The sequence below is a fragment of the Hevea brasiliensis genome, chromosome 7 (genome assembly GCF_030052815.1).
Source record: "Hevea brasiliensis isolate MT/VB/25A 57/8 chromosome 7, ASM3005281v1, whole genome shotgun sequence".
NCBI classification, from domain to species: Eukaryota; Viridiplantae; Streptophyta; class Magnoliopsida; order Malpighiales; family Euphorbiaceae; genus Hevea; species Hevea brasiliensis.
This window is the reverse complement of record NC_079499.1, coordinates 99,705,576-99,725,510: the sequence shown is the minus strand read 5'-3', so window position 1 is coordinate 99,725,510 and position 19,935 is coordinate 99,705,576. Positions and strand designations below refer to the sequence as shown.

The window sequence follows — 19,935 nt, the reverse complement described above, 5'->3', positions numbered from 1 at the left end:
CGTCTCACGAATATTCCAGAAATTCCATAATAAAAGGGATCGGCTAGTTACAGACTATTGAATTAAGGCGGATCAGTTAAGGGTTGTTCAGTTAGGAACTAGATCGGATAAACACATCAGAGATTGAAAAATAATCAATGCGAAAATAATAAAAATGATAGTTGTCAAAATAAAATTTTATTCCCGAAAAGGTTGGATTACATCATTTGGGCGATCTCTAGAGATTGGATTACATAAAAGTTGAATTACATCATTTGGGCGATCTCTAGAGATCAGATTATATTGAAGGTCTGATTACATCGTAGGGGGGGATCTCTAATAAAGACCTATGTCAAAGCCTAGTCTCATGGCTGAATCAAAAGATGTGTTTGATCGGGAGACCGCCCATTGACATCGGATAGATGTACAGCTTAGATGGGGTGATTATGACTCTCATGAGGATGGAGAGTCATCTCCACTGTCATCGACCAGAACCGAGCTGTAGTCGGGACGCCCAATGTGGTGAGGAGCCAAATGAACTTCAAGGCGATCACCGATGTTAAGAGGATATTAGCGATCTTCTCTTGAAATCGATTCGCGATTATATCAGTTGAACGATTCGAGATCGACACGATCGAAGTCCTCGATCCAGAGCGGTAAGTTAGTCCGGTTCTCTCACTATCATCAAATGAGGTTATCATAATTCTCCGATCACCGGGATCGTGAATTTTCAGTCGGGGAATAAAAAGGACAATCGGAAAAAGATTAAAAGCCACTGTCATGGCTGGGACTACTGTCGGAGCAGTTAGAACAGGAACTGTGAAAAGGAAGAGGAAAAATCAAATGCGGGGGCTTCCCGGTTGAAGGTATATATATAGAAAAATCCGATCATTTATTGCAAGCAGAAAACGAAGCGGATGCCTCGGAAATCGAAGGAATAAATGCTCTGACTGAATCGAACCAGAAAGAGGAAAAGACCGGAGCAGGAGAGATCGAAAGAGAAGAGCCCGGCATGAGAGATCGGAAAAGGATCATGTTGGAAAGACCGGAAAGGAGGGGAGGTCGGAAAACAAAGGGAATAAGACAACTTCCGCTAACTGTCGTCATAATCAGAGCCGAGGTAGTTAAAGTGTTGCAGACGAAATCTCCACCGCACGCCCCAGAATCGCCCGCATTACTGACATGCGCTAGAGTATGTCATGACAGTGCTATACATCCTAATCTCCACCGTTGATCTTACTTGTAAGGACGAGCTCGGAGCCCTTGGATCAAAGAAGAAGACGATAAGACCAGCGCCTTTCACTCCTAGCCCTCGGATCGCTCTTGACAAGAAAATTTTGAGCCGTCAGATTAGAAGAGAGAAAAGACAAATATTTCGAAAGGGATCTCAGCCGTCCGTTCTGATTCTCTTTAATTCCCAAGCCTCAGATCATGTCCTTTAAAATCTTAACCCTCCATCTCCCTCAAAACAAATCCTGACCCTTCATGGGGAGCACCCGGTTCCTATAAATACCTGCATGAAAACTGTTCAAAGGAGGACGAAAAATAGTGAATATAGCGGAAGGACTCTGAAACTTAATTCAGTTCGTTACTCTGCTATTTTTGAGTTTTCATAAGAAAAAACTTTTGAAACCAGTTTTCTGAAGTATTTTCTTGCAAAAGGGATTTTTGAATACTGAAACTCTCCATTTTCAGTGTTATTCATTATCCGATGACACTCTCACTTTCTGTCTTTGTTATCTTTATTTCCACTCCCATTGTTCGAGCTCAACTTCATTCAAACTCGGTTATTCTTTTGACTTGACTGCATCCTTCATTTCAAGGCGAACCTTAGTCTTCCGGTTATCAACCCGCAGTCCTATTACGTTTTATGATTCCGTAGTTAGTTTAATAGATTCGGCCCCCTACAGGTGAGAGCTCATATCGCTGCTTTATCAAGTGTTCGCTTTATTTCACGTATTTCCTGTATTTTTATGTTTGTGATTTTCACCAAGTTTATATTACGTTAAAAAACGCGAAGAAAGTTATTCCCGAGTTTATTTCTTTGTTAATCAGTCCATTCTTTTTGTTAATCTTCGTTACTTCTGAATGTAAGAGTTCTAGTCCCGAGCAGCGTATAAGTAGTTGGATAAAATGTAGGTAACTGTATCTTAAGCATTTCTTTAAAAATGGAAGGTCTAAATAATAAGTCAGGAAAATAGTAAAGCTGAATCACTAGGCTAACACAGAAGACGATTTGGTAAGATGCCATAAGGCGGAATAAAACCAAATCTCAGATAAATAAATGGAACAGATCGGGTATCAAAAGGTACTAGCTAGGCGACCACATAGGAGGTCGGAAAATTCGATCTGGTATCCCCTGTCTAGTTGCAAGGTACCAATGGGTCAAAAGAAGCCTTATTCCGATCCCTAGCATCTTTGAATGCCAGAACCCTTAGTTCTAGGCTTCTGTGATGTGTAGCTGTAATCAAATTTCGAGAGATCGGAAAAGTCCTTATCCGACTCCTATTAAAATAAAAGAGATCGGAGGAGAGTTCTTATCCAATTCTCAATCCTAAATTTTAACAAATATTTAAAAGAGATCGAAGGAGAGTTCTTATCCGATTCTCAACCAAAATTTTAATAAATATTTAAAAGAGATCGGAGGAGAGTTCTTATCCGATTCTCGACCAAAATTATAATAAATATTTAAAAGAGATCGGAGGAGAGTTCTTATCCGATTCTCAATCCTAAATTTTAACAAATATTCAAAAGAGATCGGAGGAGAGTTCTTATCCGATTCTCAATCCTAAATTTTAACAAATATTTAAAAGAGATCGAAGGAGAGTTCTTATCCGATTCTCAACCAAAATTTTAATAAATATTTAAAAGAGATCGGAGGAGAGTTCTTATCCGATTCTCGACCAAAATTATAATAAATATTTAAAAGAGATCGGAGGAGAGTTCTTATCCGATTCTCAATCCTAAATTTTAACAAATATTCAAAAGAGATCGGAGGAGAGTTCTTATCCGATTCTCAATCCTAAATTTTAACAAATATTTAAAAGAGATCGGAGGTGAGTTCTTATCCGGTTCTCAATCAAAAAATTCTAATTTTAACCTGAAAGAGATTGGAGGAGAGTTTTTATCCGGTTCTCAATCCAAAAATTCTAATTTTAACCTAAAAGAGATCGGAGGAGAGTTCTTATCCGATCTCCAATCGAAATTTTAATCTAAAAGAGATCGGAGGAGAGTTCTTATCCGATTCTCAAATCGAATTTTAACAAACATGCGAAATAATCCCTTAAATAAAACTAATACGCAACAGTAACACACTAAGGGTTGACTCATTTAGTTATGTATCTGGGTAACCCGAATTGGTGAAAAATCAAATATTCCCTTTTACCAAGAGGATTAACATTTCCGTTCGAACCTCCTAACTATCAATTCTAGTTTATAAAGAGCTTGAAGTTAAATCTGCTTACCCTCATTGAGGGACGAGGTGGGGTGCCTAACACCTTCCCCACCCGTTCACGGACCCTGAACCTAGAATCTCTGTTTCTAAAGTGGTCTCATTTTAATTTGTTTTCACAAATGGTTTCTTTAATTTCCCTCAAAATTAAACTGGCGACTCCTCACTCTTTCCCACTTCGGTGAGTGTTCGTCTAGGCGACCGCAAAACACCTTGCGACACATACAAGTCACATCATAACAGCAAAAAGGTAATTTGGAGCACATACACACCCAATGATATTCAAACTGTACATATACAGGAGCTGATCCCCTATACAGCTTTCTTAATCCAATATTTGCTAGCGAGCATCTCTCAAGCCGGACTTTCGCTTAATGAACCAAATGTGGGGGCCAACGAGTGTCTTTCGAGCCATGCCTACTCCGACTTATCCACAAGAGGATCGGATCCCAGCGAGTGTCTCTCAAGCTGTGTCTACCCGTCCTATCCATATCCAATACCACACACCAAACGCACGCTAACGCACGCACACTGCTCCAAATTACTATAAACAACATCCATGACACTTCATCTATTAAGAATGCAATATAAAACATGCCTAGGGTCTAACTATATAGATACGTATTTATAAGTGATGCATGGGCAGGCTTGAACATATAATAATATTGAAATTATAATTAAAATTAATATTTTACTCACAGTACACCAGAGATTACTATAGAGGTTGGGTGTAGGAAGATGGTTGACCCTGATCACCTACATAATTTTATTATAAATTTATTAGTACTAATTCAAATAAAAATAAATTTAAAGAGGCAACACATTCTAATTTATGCCAAAAATTTGACAGAGTTTCCCCTATACCTATGACCTACTCAACTTGTAAAAAGATTCAAATAACACTTCTAAATCTTAACTTTTACAATCACATCTCATCAACATCATATGGCCCCTCCTGGGCCCTCCAAATCAGACAATAGTCATAAACTTGAAAAATTACGTTTTAATCTCTATAATCGACATTTTGTAAAAATCCACTCAAATAAGCTTTAAAAATTCTAAAATTTTTCCTCGCGGTCCTTAATAGGGTTATAAGACTATTGCAAAAAGAATTATAATTTTATAATCACTCATGAATATTTTATGAATTTTTATTCTAAATCGGTATTAGCCGGAAATTAGCAACTTTGAGTTTGGGTTTACCTATGCCAATTATGACACCTGAAATGCATCCAGAATGTCTAAAAATGCTAGGATTGACTATAATATTGACCACGTTCTGAGACGGATCGTGGGGCAGCCGGATCTGGTTGAAAATGCGGTCCCGACGCCGGTGAGCTATCCTCGATCCGATTGCACCTAAATTAAGTCTAAATTTTATTAATAATTATCATAATTATCATAAATTTATTTTTTAAATTTTGGGAATAAAAAAAGTTCAAAAATTTCACCAAACGATCTGGACCATCCAATTATCACATTTTTCAAACGGTGTTCGATCGGAGCGGGATCGATCCTATCTCAAAGATTTCGCCGTCTTGAGTCCATCGGTGTTCTCGATTTTCGATTTGAAGGTGGGATATCTGGAAAAATGGCCGGAAAGTGGCTACCAACATTTTCTCTCTCCTCTTTCTCTCTCTTCCTTCTCTCCCTCTCTCTCTCTCACTTCTTCTTTGGTTGCCATTCTTTGGTGAGGCCGACCTAGTTGGGGAGGAGAACCTCATGAGTCTCATTGTGTGTTGCTAACTTTGTCAGAGAGAAGACTAGAGAGAGAGAGAAACGGGGAGATAGAAGGGAGAAGGGGGGGGGGGGGGGGGGGGTTTGTCTGCCAACTTTTAGGAAATTTTTTTTTTTCACTACCCACACACTGCCCAAGATGGAAGTTGTTACTTCCATCACTTTTCATCTCTCTCTTTATATATATATATATATATATATATATATATATAATTCTTAACTTTTAAAATACATAACATTTTATTAAAAAAAACTTTATTAAACCCCAATTTAAAATAATATTTAACTATTATTAATAATATTTAGAATAACTTTTACTCAATAATTTAATTAAACATAATAGCATTAATAATAATAATAATAATAGTCATTATACCAAATTTAAAAATATCAAAACATAAAACTATAATTTAAATTCAATAATCCAAAAGATTAAATCTAACTTCATAATAATCTTATATTATTTATTAAAATAACAAAATAATGTTAGGATAATATTTAAATAACATATAAAAATATAAAATTTATATTTTTTAAAAATTCGGGTTATTACATACTTGTACTGTGTATGGGTATATGGGCATGTGTAAGCTCCTACTAGTTATATATGGAGATAGGTATTGATCAAGATGGAATCCGTTATCCTAAGTAAATAGGGACAAAATTTTATGTTCATTTAATTATTATTGATATTTCAAGTTTCTGGTTATGATAGACAGATTTAGTCAGAAAAGAGTTTCTAACAATAAAATCTAATTAATCGATAACCGGAATTAAAAGAGAACATAATGTTCATAGCAAATAGGATTTGACATTAACCTTGACTCCAGCTCGAATTAATATTTTGTAACGGAGAGATTCTAATACATGGTAACATATGATTAAATATTCATTTAAGATATTCCTTATTACTGATTGAGTGGCCATGGCATACTATGCTAGGTGTCAACCATGGTCTATGAGAAGTCTAAAATGATTTAGAAAAATTATTTAAGATAAGAAAAAGTTCTAATGATATTAAGAGTTAATATCATTTCTCATTGCCAATAAGTAATGGGTCTAGTAAGTCACACATCTGCACAAGCTGATCACCATTTAAAATGTGATTTAATTGATTAATTAAAGAGTTTAATTAACTAATTAAAGAGGTTTGGTTTGCAATAAGATTGCAAAGTTTATAGCATGACTTAAAATCAAATCTAGGTTTTTTGATGTATAGTATAAATTAAATTTATATTTAATTTCATTAAATATAAATTTAATTATGAGAAATTAATTAATAGAGATTAATTTATTTATTTATATTTGATATAAATTGATTTAAAGAGGAGAAATTATAATTTTGGGTTGAGAACTCAAATTAAAAAGTAAGGGCAAATTAGTCTTTTTACATGGTGACATGTGGCACCGTGAGATGGTGACACATGGCACCATATGATCTTGCCACTTGTCTTCCTATGATGGAAGACCACATGTCATGATTTAAATGGAGCTTGATACTTGGCTTCATAGGATTAAATCAAATAATAACAATATGGGATATTGTGATGACATGTGACAAGAGAGTAAGCTAGGGTTTGACCTAAGTATATAAAGAAAAGTTATAAAGAAAAAACACACTCCTCTCTCTTTTCTCGCAAGTTAGACGGCAACTTTGTCTCTCCCTCTCCTCTTCAATTTCTCAATTGATTCAAAGGAAAACTATGATTTCCTCTTGAATTAAAATTATTAGAAAATGTTTCTAACACCCAATATATCCATACAACCTTTACAAAGCATAAACTTCATCTCAAAATTGGTTGACAAGGCTTAAGAAGCCAATCTAGGGGCTGCCATTGCATCTTTGGTGTGTACTTGTGATGGACAAACTAAAGGGACAATATTTGGGATCCTAAGAACATCATAAGAGGCTTCAATTATGCATTAAGAGGTTAGTACCTAAAAATCCCTCTTTTAGTTAGGGTTTAATTAAATTAAATATTAATTCACAATCTTTAATGGCAAATGAAATTTTAATGTATACTAAAATATGTTTTGGTATGCAATTGGGCATTGAAAATTGATTAGGATTATAAGACACTTGGTATGGTGCATGTAACCTTAGAAATAATTTTTGAAATTCAAGGTTCTAATGCCTTTATTCACACTTCCACTCCTTCATAAAAATGCTAGAATCGACTATAGTATTGACTATATTCGGGGACTGGTTGTCGACCAATCGGATCTGGCTGAAAACTCAGTTTTGGGCCCCAATGAGCTATCATCAATTTGATCACACCTAAATGAAGCCCAAAAATTATTAATAATTATCATATAATTATATTTAATTTTTGGGCGTCAAAAAGTTGAAAATCTCATCAAGCAATCTGGACCGTTCAATGATCGCCTTTTTCAAACGGTGTCCGATCGAAGTGGAATTGATCCCATCTCGAAGGTCTCGATGCGCTGAGTCCATCAGTGGCCTCGGATCATCGATCCAACAATTGGATCATCCTACATCTGTTCGGAAAACTTGAAAAACCTAAAACTTTTCTCCTCCATATCTCACTCATCCCACCATTAAATGTTGCAAAATTGGTATTAAAAGAAAACTCTCAGAATAAGCTTTTCTAAAACCACCTGAATTGCCTTGATCTGACGTCAAATGAAGCCGAAATTGCATCGGAAAGTTTCTGCCTATGCACATGTCTTTCTCTCTCATCCCTTTTTGCTGCCGCTTCTAGTGGTCTTGGCCACTGCATTTGGAAGATCACAGGTCACTGTGGGTTTGGTCTGAGTGGCTTGCCCACGGTGATAGTGGTTGGTCGGAGCAAAAAGAAAGAAAGAGAGAGAGAGAGAGAGAAGTGAGATAGAGAGAGGAAGAAGATGGTATCCTATCGTTTTGAATTTTTTTTTTTAATTGTTGCACTAAAATATGCTGTCCAATTCAGCAATGTCACTTTAATCAACTTTTATATATATATATATATAATATAATATAATAATTTTAACTTTTAAATATATAATATTTTATTAAGATATCTTTATTAAATCTCAATTTAAAATAATATTCAATTATTGTCAACATTTAAAGTAAACTCCTTCTTAATAAACTAATTAAACATAATAATATTATTAATAATAATAGTAGTAATGATACTAAATTTAAAAATGTCAAAACATATTACTATAGTCTAAATTCAATAATTCAAAAGATTAAATCTAAAACTTCATAATAATCTCATAAAATATATTATAATAACAAAATAATATTTAAATACTATAAAAATTTATATTTGAAAATTCAGATTATTACAATATAATTAAATTGATATTGAATTAAAATACTAAATAATTGTGAAGTAATAACTATGTGGTTATATTAAAGGAAAAGTGTCGGGAATCTCTCATTGAAAAATATAAGTAAAAAGACAATTTATAAATAACTGAATTGTAATATTAAATTAACCAGTTATTTTGTAATGTAAAGTAGATCAAGAGCTTATATAAGTTCAAATTAAAATAAATTAATACGTTATTTACGTAGTTCTCTCTCAAAATTTAACACACTTAAATTTTAATAATTTATATTTATAAGAGAAATTTGCTGCTATGATTTTATTTAAACATTGAAGCTAATACTTCCTATTTTAATTGGGCAAGTAATTCGAAATTTATAATTTGAAAATAAGTGATTTTTTTTTATATTTATCTATGATATAAAAAAAATTAATTTTAAAAAATTACAATTAAGCTAATATAGAAAAAAACCACAAGACCAACAAATTTGATAGAGTTTTTTTTTAATAACAAATTTGTATTATTTTTATTTATCTATTTTTATTTTTTTTTTCTTAAAGTGAAAGAAAACGATATATTTATATTAAGAAGATAAAAAGATAATGAAATATTAAAATTATAGTATTTAAAAAAATTGCATAAAATTTTATATTAACGATATTAATAATAATATAAAAAAATAAATAACATTATTTAACAAAAAATTTTTTTGGTGTATGTTTTTTTATTTCTTTTATTTTTTTAAAATTTTTGTAGGTATAATAATATAAGAAATAAATAACATAATTTAATTTAAAATCTTTTTATAATTACATTTTACAAACAATTTTTTTATATAAAGAGAATCAAAATATTAATGGTAAAATATGCTACTACAGTAAAACAAAATTTAAAAACTTTTTATTATTATTAATATATAGTCAAATTTCAAAAAAAAAAATCAGAAATATTTATTTATCAAATCTAATTAAAAAATTCGGCATATTTCCTTATGGGCTTTAAGAAACTTCCAATTTGCCGAAATTTGACTCTGAAGCTGCCCGGACCGATGTCAGCGGTCGTGTCAGTGACAGGAGATGGAATGAATCTTACTGTAATCTATCGCACTCAGCTCTCAACCAATCACACTCCACTTCCTCTCTCTCACGCGCTCAATCTCGTTACATAAAACACTCTCGCATTCACTTCAGTAAAACGACACCGTTAGTGGCATGCTTCCCCTAGTCTGAGCGAGTACTGGGCTGTTACAGGTTACAAGCAACTAATCTACTCTCTCTTATTCTCTCCAATAAGCCAACCATGTCCCTTCTGCTCCTTTCAAATTCTGAAAGTTCAAAAACAAGCACACTTTTCTCTCTAATTCTTCAATGGCGATTGTGATGCCGGAAAACCTGACCAGAGAGCAGTGCGTGTACATGGCGAAGCTCGCTGAGCAAGCTGAGCGCTACGAGGAGATGGTGCAGTTCATGGAGAAGCTCGTCACGTCTTCAACTCCTGGCTCCGAGCTTACCGTGGAGGAAAGGAACCTGCTCTCCGTGGCCTACAAGAACGTCATCGGCTCCCTTCGTGCCGCTTGGAGGATCGTGTCGTCGATCGAGCAGAAGGAGGAGAGCCGCAAGAACGAGGAGCACGTGGCACTCGTGGAGGCCTACAGATCGAAAGTTGAGACTGAGTTATCGGCTGTTTGTTCTGGGATTTTGAGGATTCTGGAATCCAATTTGATTCCATCGGCGGTAGCCGTTGAATCGAAGGTGTTTTATTATAAGATGAAAGGAGATTATCATAGGTACTTGGCGGAGTTTAAAGTTGGGGATGAGAGGAAAGCTGCTGCTGAGGATACTATGCTTGCTTACAAGGCTGCTCAGGTATTGATTATGCTGTGGATTTCTGTGATTTGAGGAATTGTTTCATTTGAAGTTTCGAATGGCGAGATAATATTTTATTAATTTGCGTTTATTTGGATCTCATATGGTTTCGAGTAGTCAAATTTGGGTTTTATCAATAGCTTCTCTCACTTGTTTGCTTCCGTTCTTTTTGGGTCTGAAGGATATAGCTCTTGCTGATCTTGCACCAACGCACCCTATAAGGTTGGGGTTGGCACTCAACTTCTCAGTGTTTTACTATGAGATTCTCAATTCATCGGAGAAAGCTTGTAGCATGGCGAAACAGGTTCTCTCCATCCCTATTACTGCTAGAATTTAGCAAATAATATTTCTTGTTTCCTCTGATGTTAAAGCATAACTTTAGGTGGATAATAGCTGGTTAGCTAGGTTCCATTTTATTCTTCGTGATAGAATTAGGTTTGAGCATTATTCAGTTCAAATTGAATAAATCAAATGGAAACACCTTAATTTAGTGATTCATTTCGGTTTTAAAATAATTAGGTTCGGTTTTAAAATAAATTGGTTCGGTTGTATTTTGTATTATAAAAATTTCGATTATTTCTGTTCTGAGAAAAAAATTGAATAAATCGAATCGAACATTGATTTTTTATTTGATTTATTTTTATGGGGAATTTATGAATTATATGTAATTATATATATATATAAATTATTTAATTTCATTGATTAATAGTTATTAGGTTCAAATCAACAAATAACTTGAAAATCAAGTCCAAGTTAAAAAATAATCAAAAATCAAAATCGATTTGTTTGAACCAAATCGAACCAAAATAGAGTGATTTGGTTTGATTCGATTTTATCAATTTCGATTCGGTTTGATTTCTAAAATTTATAATTCAGTTTTCATGATTTAATTTGGTTCGGTTTGGTTTGAACCGAATGCTCACCCCTAGTAGAATCACCTTTCCTTTATTGCTCAATGTAAATAGTATATTAAATGGAATACAATATATCAATAAAATCATAGTCTTGTCCTATTACTTGTTTGTGCATTATATTTAGCAAATCTGCATCAACATTTTTTTATTATTTTGTCTTTTCATGGCAAGTTTCTGTTTCATTTTGTTAAAATTTGTGAACCAAAATAGTTTTTGCATATGGTCCATCCTATTTTTGCTATGTGCTGTGGGATGTACTGTGGACAGGGTATATCAGATGAGAAAGTTCAGTTAGTTAAATTTGGTGCAGCAATGCAAATATAGAAGTCATTGGAATGGGGCTGTAGTTCTTGATTTGAATTAATTCACGTTCATAGGACCAAAGAACTTGTTCAATCCACAAAAGTACAAAATTTTGGAGAAACCGAGAAAGACTCATATTTGTACCATTTTTGACTGAGTGGTTAATAAATTTGATCATGGAGGTAAGAAATAGAGTGTGGTTTACAGGATGGTAATTGTTTGTATATCTCATCTAATTTTGATTGGTGATATCTCCTTATCTAATTTCCTTAGGTCATAGGTTTTAGATGCTTAACCTTCCTGTTAATATGGTCTTGAATTTGAGTTTTCAAGACATGGAAGGGAACGTAATAGATTTTTTGGAAATAGAAATCAAAATGCTTCGCCCTCTGATGTTCTGTTCAGTGATGCGGATATAGTGTTGTAGACCTAAAGTTGGCAAGAAACTGGGTTAAGGCTAGAGAAAATAATTCTACAAGATCACTGAATGTCTTCAAACGAGAGATTGCTCTTTGAATTGCCCAAGTCCGTGGAAAACCTAGCCTTAAAGTTCCTTATCCTATGTGTCTGGTAGGGTGTGTCAAGGATAAATTAGTAGCATATAAAAGCATGTATTTGTCATGGTTTCATTTTCTAAATTCAATTTTGTTAGCAGCTAGCTTTTAGTTGCTATGAGAGACTTCTGCTAGCCATCTACAGAAGCTAGAAGGAGCACATGGTTGTTGCTGATGTGTAGCAGAATCCAGAACCAGAATCGATGGAAAATGTGTGAGCTCAGAAGGGACACCTGTAAATAAACATGCACATCTGTCTATGCTCGCATGTCTATATTTGAGCTTGTTTGTTTTTGTCTAGATTCTAACTGAATAACTGATGTTAATTTACATGTTAGCATGAAGCAGTTGTTACTAATGCATACTTTTTTTTGCGCTTATATGTGTTTTGGTTGTGGATCTTATGTTTTGTTTATTTGTTCTATCAATTTGGTGCATGTGAAATCTTATATATGATTACTTTCAATTTTCAGGCCTTTGAGGAAGCCATTGCGGAGCTGGACACATTGGGTGAGGAGTCCTACAAGGATAGTACTCTCATCATGCAACTGCTGAGGGATAACCTTACTCTCTGGACTTCAGATATGCAGGTTAGTGCAACTAAATTAATAGGTTTTCATTTGGTAAACATTTTTGTTTATAGCAAAGTCAAGCAAAAAAAGTAAGCATCAGATTCTTTGTTGAAACAAAGAAATACAAAAAGAAATGAATGTGGACTTTAGATATGCAGGTTAGTGCAACTAAATTTATAGGTTTTTATTTTTTAAACATTTTTGTTTATAATAAAGTAAAGCAAAAAACTAAGCATCAGATTCTTTGTTGAAACAAAGAAATACAAAAAGAAATGAATGTAGCATCACCCAAACATACGAAGGACCCCATCTTTCTATCGTAAATGTGATTTTGATGAACAGTTACAATTTATAAAAAGCGACCATACTCATGGTGCCCATGCCTGCCTGTTTCATGCGTACCTATATCTGTTTAGGAGAGCACTGTAGATATTAAGTCAGTTGTGTTCTTTTTCATTTTTCTATCCCTTTTTAATATGGAAATAACTAAAGCAGTATGGTTGGATTTATGCAGGAGCAGATAGATGAGGCATAATTGGATGGGATTGTTTTGGCTCTTCCAAGGGGGTGGGCTAGAATGTCATGAACTTTGGTCCAAGTACAACAAAGCTGTGTAAAATATGCTCTGGTTTTAGCTTCCTGACTTTTTCCGAAGATGTAATGTAGCTACAACTTTTGGTTGTAAACAACTTTAGGAAATGAATTTCAATTCCCAGTTGAGTGATTGATCAGTGCTCCTTGAGTTGAATATTTGAAATTGTGCTTATATATTATGTAGTAGGTTCTACTTTCTTCTATTGTTGGTTCTGCTGGAAGCCGTCTATGACCTGACTCGATTGTTGTTCATGAGTTGAAAATACAAGATATGTGGCGGGATCAATTTATAGAGAGTTAGCGTAAGGCTTATTCGTATTCAAGTCATAGTCGCGCTGATCTGTTTATGACAAATTAATAATTGTGTTGTGTTGTGGGTTTGACTGAGTAATCCGATTTGACATTTTTTATAATTCATGTATGTTTTGACCTGTTAACTTGCTAAACTTGTTTTTAAATCGGTAATCTCACAAATTACATTTTTAGATGATAAATTAGTGTGTATCAATATAATTATTCATTATATTAAAGCTTTATTATAGTTGTTTTTTATTTTTTTTAATTAAAATTTATTTAATTTATGGATTTGTATAACAAGTTAAATATTACATTGTTTTACAAGTATTTATTTTTTTAATTTTTTTTGTTAAAATATTAATTAGCTAATTATTAAATAATTGCTTATTTATTTAATGTTAGATTTCATTTTTTTTATATATTATTAAATTTATGTAACAATTAAAATTAATATGTAAATTTTGTGTTAAAATATGTCCAATAAATCATATTAAATTGTATTAAATCATATTAAATAAATCAAATTACATCATATTAAATAAATTAATTTATATAAAATCTTGTTAAATGGATTGTTTTGTATTAATTAACACTGTCCGATTTACATGTTGTGTTAGTGTTGACCCTTAATAACATGAAAATAATTCATCAATTCACATTGCCACTTTACATAGATTATACATATTTATATTTTGAATAAGAATTTTTTACATGGGATTTTTCCTACGAGTTGCTGAAAAATGGCCGAGTAGATCTCACATGTTTCCTGGTGAGTGCCATGTACTAGCATGTAAATCCAATTTCACAGCGAGACATGTCTATGGATTTTTTTTTTTTTTAATTCTAACCAATTCTCTACTTTTTTTTTTTTTTTTTTCTTCCGAAAGGTAGATGGGACATTCATTGGAAATCAAACCATTTCAAAGATGGGCTTCTAAACAACAAAGAAGGATCTAAAGCCCATAACCAGTGAAAAAAAGCCCAATACAAAAACAAAAAAAAATCCTAAGCAACTAAGAGAAAGATAATTTTATATCTTTGTCCCCAAACAAAATCCTAAAACCCTAATAATGTTTTCTCCCCTCTCGTGTTCTTCCATTAACTTGTCATAGGCACGAGAACCCTTTTGCTCTTTTGCGCGGCAAAGTAGGTGACCTCAATATTTAATGATGGAGATGGGATTTATTTTCACAGCCAAAACGCCCTTAGTCCCTTAACTCCGTCACTAGCGCAACTTAACAGAACTAGCCTTTGGATGGAGGGAAAATAAGAGAGAAAAGAAAAGTTTAGAGGAAAATAATTTTATTTTTTTATCATTTGAGAGAAAAATAAAAATAAAATTTTTTTATTCACTTTAACCTTCTCTCTGAAAGAGAAAGAAAGTAGAAGGAAAATATAAAAAATTACAAGTATATTCTTATATTTTATAAATTTTTATTTTTTAATTTATAAATAAAATTATAATTTTATTATTTATAAAGTAATTTTTTCTTTAACATTTTTATTTCTCTATCTAAATATAAAAGAGAAAATATACTTTCCTCTCATTATTCCCATATATATATTTTTTTTTTCATTATTTTTCTTCCTTCACTCTAAAGGCAATGTTAAATTGCTACAAAGATTGCAATAGAAATGTTAACGGAGTGGATTAGGGTGGAAATCGATTCTCTTGTACACGGTAGTTTAGGGTCGGAATGGTAATTTTCTTGTGAAAAAGCAAGGTGAAATGAGTTTTTCTTGAGACTTTTTTTAAAAAAAAAATTCATTTTAAATATAAGTCTTACTTTATAATAATTATTATTTATTATACTATTAAATTAATAATTATTAAATAAAATATAATAATTCTTTTTAATTATCAAATCTACATTACAAGACTTAAAGAGCGATTTATAATAATACTAATAGATTTGAGATGAAGGGAGTAGTATGAAAAAACAAAAGTAATAAGGGTTAGAAGTGTAAATTCAATCCGAATCCTAGCCTAGTAAAGTGGGGAACGATAGAAAGCCCTAGTGGCGCAATCCATTTCTAATCGGGGCATTGCATTTAAGCCCTGCAACACTCTCCGCTCCAGCAACAACTGCCTGAAGCACTTTTCTATTTCAGCCTCCTCAAATGGAGCTGTGCACTACTCAATCCCTTTCTAATCTTCCCAAAGTTTTCACCTCAAAGACCATTCTCCTCCGCTCCAAAACCGCCTTCACTCTCCAGCAAGCCCAAATCCCTCGCTCCGGCCTCCTCTGCAGCCTCCACTCCCGTACGAAACGGAACCCTAGGTTTCCTTTGTCATTTTTCCACATTTGCGTGGAAATTTTCTGTATTTAAACTTCTGTTTTGTGCTTTTACTCTTCATTTTTTGATTATTAATGCTTGTAGCTTTTTTATTAAAAAAAAATCCCTGCAGTTGCAGACCTTTATCTAGATTTGCTTAGCTTTATTTGGTTTCTAGTTGAATATTTGGATGCAATTTCTCTGTTTTTTTTTTTTCCTTTTTTGTTGGAGGCAATTGCATAGAAATAACAAGTTGCTAGGTAGAGAAATTTGATATTTGTGTCTAAAGCATTTGCTTCTACTTTCTCAGGATTTCTTTCTGTACCAAGAGCAACAGCACCTGAGGAATCTTCGACCGGAGCAAGTCTGTATGCCACCGAAGAACGAGATTGTGCAGTGGTAGTAGAAGTTGATCCTCCAATTGAAAAGAGAGTGTACAATGAGAGCAGGGCAACTGGAGCGCCCCTGGATGATTCTCCTGTTGATGAACAAGTGAACGGGTTTTTGGATAACCTGAACATTAAGGTTTGTTTGGAGTGCTAGACTTTTCATTTTACGTCAATTCTTTTACTGTTTCCTGTTGTACTTGGAATCGCTGTCCTAATCTAACAAACTCCATTTTGATGTCAAAAATGAAAGTACTGAATTCCTCAACCATGAGCAAATTTTTATGGTGTGCTTGTTATGTGTATTTGGTTATTGGGAGATCAACACAATCTTACAGCTATATGGTGATTATGAACTATGCAACAAAATCTCAGTGCTATCTATGGTGATTATGAGCTATGCATTAAATTCTTTAGGCCTCTGTTTTTTCATTTAACATATTTTTGACCTTCTATAATCTGCATTCTGTTTGCTTATATTTTCTTTGCTGGCAAGAAAAGCGGGTTGGAGCTCTGGGCTGATAACTGGGAGTATGTGAGTTCACTTATTTGGCATTTCCTTCTTTCAGTTGTTTCTACTTCTCTTTGGTATATACTATTTGATATTTCCCCTTTTTTTACCTCATACTCTCATTTGTTCATACAAGTTGAAGTCATTTTTCTTTTCTCCCATGAAATAGTGATTGGATGGAATTGAAAATTTGGTTGCTATGATGATGTCATAAATAAGTAGAAAGCATCCATTGAATGCTTGATGAAACTTCGACATTCAAGTCGATCCTGAGCGGTTACCTGAGCAACATTGTATGTTTTACTAAAATATTTTTGTTAGTGGCTCCTTTGATATTTTTCTTATATCAAAATTCCATATTCTGTTTACTTATTTTTTGGAGCCGGAAATTTTTATCATTTGAAATTCTTGCATTTTTTTTTTCAATTAAGAATTAATCAATAGAGAATCGCAGAACCATGGAAACGATACATAGTTTTTGTTGTATGTGATTACTATTCATTTCAGTGTGAACTAGTTTTTGAAGCTTTATGTATTCCTTTATTTTAAATTTAACCTTTCATCTATTCCTTTCATTCAATTGTATATTGGATGCTCTAATGATTGTTGAAATGGGTTGGAGTCTTTAAACACTTGGTAAAATATAGACAATCTTCTCTATCTTACTTGTTACTTGAACTTGTCATTTTTGTTCTTTTAGTCCTCTTCCTATACTTTACCCTCTTCTTTCTGTTTTTGGTGGTCCTCCATTTTCTTTGGCCTATCTATACAAATCAAAAAAAGTTTTGGTCTGTAAATTATGCTTCATGATTCTCTTTGTTTTTCTATCAGAAATATTTATTGTCATTTTGTCACACAAGTAAATATTCATAGTAGTTGAAGATTGGGGAATTTTACTCATATGCCTTATGATAATATTCATCCCAAGTGATTGAAAATTGCTCTCACCGTCTTTCTCACTTGAGTATGTGCATGCCCATGCGCATGCAGAATGTGCACTGTGCACACATGCTCATCTGTATCTTCTAATTATAGAGGACAATGAAGATGAATGATTATAAGGTTCGCTCGTCAGAATGGCTGACTGGCCTTGTCGATGCATAATTAATCTGAGTCCTTTTTGACGTTTTCCTCATCTTCTTTTACCTTATTATTTTTTTTTTCTATCGTATACATCTTCCCCTTTTTTAAAATAAGCTATTAAGGTTTGATATTTTTTGAATGTGCATGAGTATTTCATGCAAATTGGTTGCAATGGTGAGTAATATAAAAAAACTCCCATGAAAGTTTATACCATAATTGCTTGATGAAATTCAATCCTGAGCGGTTACCTGAGCACCACTTGGTTAGATAATTTGATTGGTAGTTGTTTTGAGTTCTTTTTGATGTTTTACTCTTCTTTTTTTTTTTTTTGTTTTGGTCCTTTTACCATCTATTTCTCTTTCCCCTTTGTTTTTCCCACTCCTTTTGGCCCGCCCCCCCCCCCCCCCCCCAAAAAAAAAAAAAAGGAGTTATTAACGTTTTGAATAGTCAATATTTACTGGTACAAGACATTTGAATGCAAAATAGTTGCTGTGATGAGTGAACCAGAACCTTGTGAAAGTTAATGTTTAATTGCTTGATGAATTTTCATCCTGAGCGGTTACCTGAGCAAAATATAGTTCATTTTTTATATATATTTTTTTTAATTTCTTACTTTTCAATTCCTTCATTAAATCATTTTTCCTCCCCTTCTTATTTATATGTAGTAAAAATGTCTTGTTATATATTTCTAATGTTCTCTTAGTGCTGCTTTGAGATGTGAACCGCACTCCAATTCAGAGCTCTTAGTGAGGTCTTCGAGGGTGTTTGATAATAAATCAAATAAACATGTAGTAGTTATTTCACAATCGTTTAGAGTGGAGAAAGCGAATCCATATAGCCTATTCCAAATTTTTGGGATAAAGGCTTAGTTGAGTTGAGTTAAGTTGATTAGTTATTTCACATAGAAAACTATTATTTGTTTTTCCACACACATCGAACTTCTAAAACTGTCACTTTTAATTACGTTGATCATGTGTTATAAAAAATTTGCAGTTTGACTCTGAAGATACTTATTCTATTCTGTTGTATGGTGGTGGTGCCCTGCTTGCCCTGTGGTTAGCATCAGCCATTGTTGGTGCTATTGATTCTATTCCATTGGTATGTATACTTTTTATGAATGACCAAGGATTTGATTATAATTGTGGAACATCTTGTATAATCATTTTGCTTAAACATGAATTTTGTTTCCCGCAAATTCAGTTTCCTAAGTTGATGGAAGTTGTGGGTCTTGGTTACACCATCTGGTTCACTACCCGCTATTTGCTATTTAAGGTGAGTCATCTGTTGCTAATTGGATTTGACAAAACGTAATACTAGAAGCGAATACTGATTGGTGATTGGTAACGTGTTCTGCAGAAAAGTAGGGATGAGTTGGCTGCTAAAGTTGAAGAGCTTAAGCAACAGGTCCTTGGAACCAGCGACAATTGATGTGCAGGATGTATATATTTTTTGGCATAATTTTTATTTGTTCTGTTATTGTAATAGTTGAATGAGTTAGATAAGCTTTCTTGTCAATAATTAGGTTTCTAGATTTTTAATATCAATAAATAGAGCAACGCATGTTTTTTATCATTGAAATTAATATAGTTATAAAATTTCATTATATCTGTTATCTTCTGGGTGGTCAATATACTTGTTCATTATCATACTTATTATTTTTCAAGTCATGCTACATTTGCAATAGTAATTGCTATCAATGGTTGTGCTTTTTTGACTTTTTGGCTCTCAATTCTCGCTATGTAATACGAGAAAAATGCTTTGCTTGCTCTCTTTTGTGTGTGTGTTTTTGGGCTATGCTGAAAAATATTATAAGGAAAATAAAAGGGTGAAGTTTTGCATCTGTTCGAGGATAACTTATATTGGCGACTGTTGGGCATTTTAGTCCCATGCTTTGTTTCTACGTCCATTGGAATTTTTAAATAATATCAGATAAACATAATTGTGATTTAATAAATTAAAATGTTATAAGCTATATAATTGCAAAAATTTTTAAATTGGCTAATTGACATTTAGTCTATTTTTTGTTTAAAAAGTAGTAGCTATATGTATATTCATCACTTTTTTTTTTGCTAGGCTTGTATTGCTCATAAACGGATTAAAAAAAAAAAGAAAAGAAAGCTCGCTCTTCACACA

General features: G+C 33.1%; 2 protein-coding genes, 1 non-coding gene and 2 pseudogenes across 5 annotated transcripts; all 5 read left to right on the top strand.

The window, feature by feature from the left end:
- Nucleotides 1–9,726: 9,726 nt before the first annotated feature.
- LOC110631577 (14-3-3-like protein GF14 kappa) lies at nucleotides 9,727–13,451 on the top strand. Of its 2 annotated transcripts, none has more exons than XM_021779458.2 (4): nucleotides 9,727–10,311; nucleotides 10,493–10,615; nucleotides 12,556–12,672; nucleotides 13,175–13,451. In XM_021779458.2, the coding sequence occupies exons 1-4, from the start codon at nucleotides 9,814–9,816 to the stop codon at nucleotides 13,187–13,189; spliced, it is 753 nt and encodes a 250-aa protein (XP_021635150.1). In that variant the 5' UTR covers nucleotides 9,727–9,813; the 3' UTR covers nucleotides 13,190–13,451. The 2 variants fall into 2 exon arrangements, with proteins under 2 accessions (XP_021635150.1, XP_021635143.1); XM_021779451.2 differs by having other exon boundaries at nucleotides 9,729–10,311; nucleotides 13,169–13,451.
- A 2,106-nt stretch (nucleotides 13,452–15,557) lies between these two features.
- Nucleotides 15,558–19,405, top strand: LOC110631590 (protein CURVATURE THYLAKOID 1D, chloroplastic). Of its 2 annotated transcripts, XM_021779468.2 has the most exons (6): nucleotides 15,558–15,808; nucleotides 16,133–16,347; nucleotides 16,705–16,743; nucleotides 18,796–18,900; nucleotides 19,003–19,074; nucleotides 19,159–19,405. In XM_021779468.2, exons 1-6 carry the CDS (start codon nucleotides 15,667–15,669, stop codon nucleotides 19,228–19,230), a joined length of 645 nt encoding a protein of 214 aa, XP_021635160.2. In that variant the 5' UTR covers nucleotides 15,558–15,666; the 3' UTR covers nucleotides 19,231–19,405. The 2 variants fall into 2 exon arrangements, with proteins under 2 accessions (XP_021635160.2, XP_021635168.2); XM_021779476.2 differs by lacking the exon at nucleotides 16,705–16,743 and having other exon boundaries at nucleotides 15,561–15,808.
- LOC131181933 (small nucleolar RNA snoR128) lies at nucleotides 16,914–17,008 on the top strand. Its single transcript, XR_009150405.1, has one exon. It is a non-coding gene; the product is annotated as a small nucleolar RNA snoR128 (small nucleolar RNA).
- Nucleotides 17,969–18,058, top strand: LOC131181935 (small nucleolar RNA snoR128; annotated as a pseudogene).
- LOC131181934 (small nucleolar RNA snoR128) lies at nucleotides 18,289–18,373 on the top strand (annotated as a pseudogene).
- Nucleotides 19,406–19,935: the final 530 nt, after the last annotated feature.

What these genes read in the sequence shown, in the direction of transcription:
- LOC110631590 (XM_021779468.2), top strand. Translation starts at nt 15,667, where the DNA reads ATGGAGCTGTGCACTACTCAATCCCTTTCTAATCTTCCCAAAGTTTTC. An exon ending in TGGATAACCTGAACATTAAG is followed by an intron (nt 16,348 to 16,704) that starts GTTTGTTTGGAG and finishes TTTGCTGGCAAG; the next exon opens with AAAAGCGGGTTGGAGCTCTG. An exon ending in GGGCTGATAACTGGGAGTAT is followed by an intron (nt 16,744 to 18,795) that starts GTGAGTTCACTT and finishes AAAAATTTGCAG; the next exon opens with TTTGACTCTGAAGATACTTA.
- LOC110631577 (XM_021779451.2), top strand. Translation starts at nt 9,814, where the DNA reads ATGGCGATTGTGATGCCGGAAAACCTGACCAGAGAGCAGTGCGTGTAC. An exon ending in TTGCTTACAAGGCTGCTCAG is followed by an intron (nt 10,312 to 10,492) that starts GTATTGATTATG and finishes TTGGGTCTGAAG; the next exon opens with GATATAGCTCTTGCTGATCT. An exon ending in TCTGGACTTCAGATATGCAG is followed by an intron (nt 12,673 to 13,168) that starts GTTAGTGCAACT and finishes GGATTTATGCAG; the next exon opens with GAGCAGATAGATGAGGCATA.